Source organism: Nicotiana attenuata, unplaced genomic scaffold (genome assembly GCF_001879085.1).
Source record: "Nicotiana attenuata strain UT unplaced genomic scaffold, NIATTr2, whole genome shotgun sequence".
Lineage (NCBI taxonomy): Eukaryota > Viridiplantae > Streptophyta > Magnoliopsida > Solanales > Solanaceae > Nicotiana > Nicotiana attenuata.
The window spans coordinates 214,674-216,247 of NW_017671330.1; the positions used below are offsets into that span (position 1 = coordinate 214,674).

At 41.2% G+C, this 1,574-nt stretch overlaps 1 protein-coding gene across 1 annotated transcript in view; it reads right to left on the reverse strand.

The window, feature by feature from the left end:
- Positions 1 to 1,384: 1,384 nt before the first annotated feature.
- Positions 1,385 to 1,574, reverse strand: part of LOC109207602 — a 1,407-nt gene continuing 1,217 nt past the window's right edge. Inside the window, exon 2 of the mRNA XM_019370543.1 lies at positions 1,385 to 1,572. Coding sequence (XP_019226088.1) covers positions 1,385 to 1,572 — 188 coding nt within the window. The remainder of the gene's footprint in view (positions 1,573 to 1,574) is intronic.

The window sequence follows — 1,574 nt, forward strand, 5'->3', positions numbered from 1 at the left end:
TGGAGATCCCATAAGGTCTTTTTAAGCTTGTAATGTAGGTTCGGGGAAGGGTAGGATAAGCATTTGGATACAAGTGACTTCACCCTCCTTGAACACTACTCACATTTTTCATTCTTTTGCACTATGTTCCTTTTCAACCCACAAAGCCTCATTGGCATTTAGTTCCCAATGTAGAACCACCTTAAATACTTCTCTCATTTCCTTCACGGCTCCATAATTTATATATATGCAAAGATTTCTCTCTTTCTCCCCTTTTCTTTTTATTTTCTCTTTTTTTTTATACATGTTTTCTTTTTGGAGCTTGAATAATTTAGCACACACACTTTGAGGTATATGATTCTACACTCAATGTACCACCTTACCACTTTCCATTTTGACATCACACCCCCAACTTAGGCTTTTAGCCTCATTCGCAATGTTCAAGGAGGGACAGGTTCAACAGAGGGAATTATTTTACAAAAAGGGAAAGGTTTGTACTGAGGTAGCCAAAGAAAAGGTTAAAGGCTCAAATGGGGTGACTAAGGATGTTAACTGCACAATGGGTAACTTGAAAGGCTAATTGGCTTGAAAGATCACAAAGACTGCCTAAGGTCATCTCTCAAACCAAGTGCAATTAATTATAAGTGTCGAAAGACCAACCGGGCAAGTTCTAGATAGCAGAAGTAAACACAAGAACTATATACCCCAAAGAACTCGCACACATGGCACACGAACTGTTTGGCTCACATAGTCTGAAACCCTCGAGTCAACACTTGGCAACTCAAAGCTTTCATCGTATGTATAAGTATAACTCTAGGTAGACATAGAGCCACAGAGCGAGCCTCAAGTTCACACAGTTGATAGTTTTCTCTAGAAGGGTATATGCTATATACAGACACACATGCTTGAGACTAGACAATTACACCACACAGGTCAAGGTATTTCATTCTGCTGTCCTGGTTCTACTATTACACCCTTGGAAAAGAACCTGGCGAAGAAAAACCAAAGGGAATTCATTACTAATTACTAAAGATGGATGACTATCTACTTGTTCTTTTTTTTATATGCATCAGGGTATCATATTCACAAAGGTACCATAACCTCTGCATCTAAATCACAGAAACACTAATATAAACATGCTCACAAACTAAATAACACCACTAATATAAACATGCTCACAACTAAACAACACAACTTCTGTACAGAACCCATATTAACATACAAAGGACACAAAAATACACATATTTCCAGCAGTTGCTAATGTCACAAAGATACCAGTATCACAAGGCTAACAAAATGTCATCACAAGGCTACCACCCCCAACTTAAGATCATGCATTGCCCCCAATGCAGAAAAACAAAAACAAAGAGTGTAAGGGGTACGTCCCTCGAGGCGGCACTAAGCGCTATGGGAGGTCAGTAGCCTGCTCTGTGCTAGGAAGGTCGTACTCTCCGAGGTCTGGAACGTGAGACTGAGAGCTCGGGCCTGAGGAGGAAGTCACAACTGCAGGAGGAATCCCTGGCTGGTCCATAACTGGGGTTGGGACCTGTGAGCTGCTAGCCTCGCCCAATGATGGCTGAGTGGCCGATGGATCT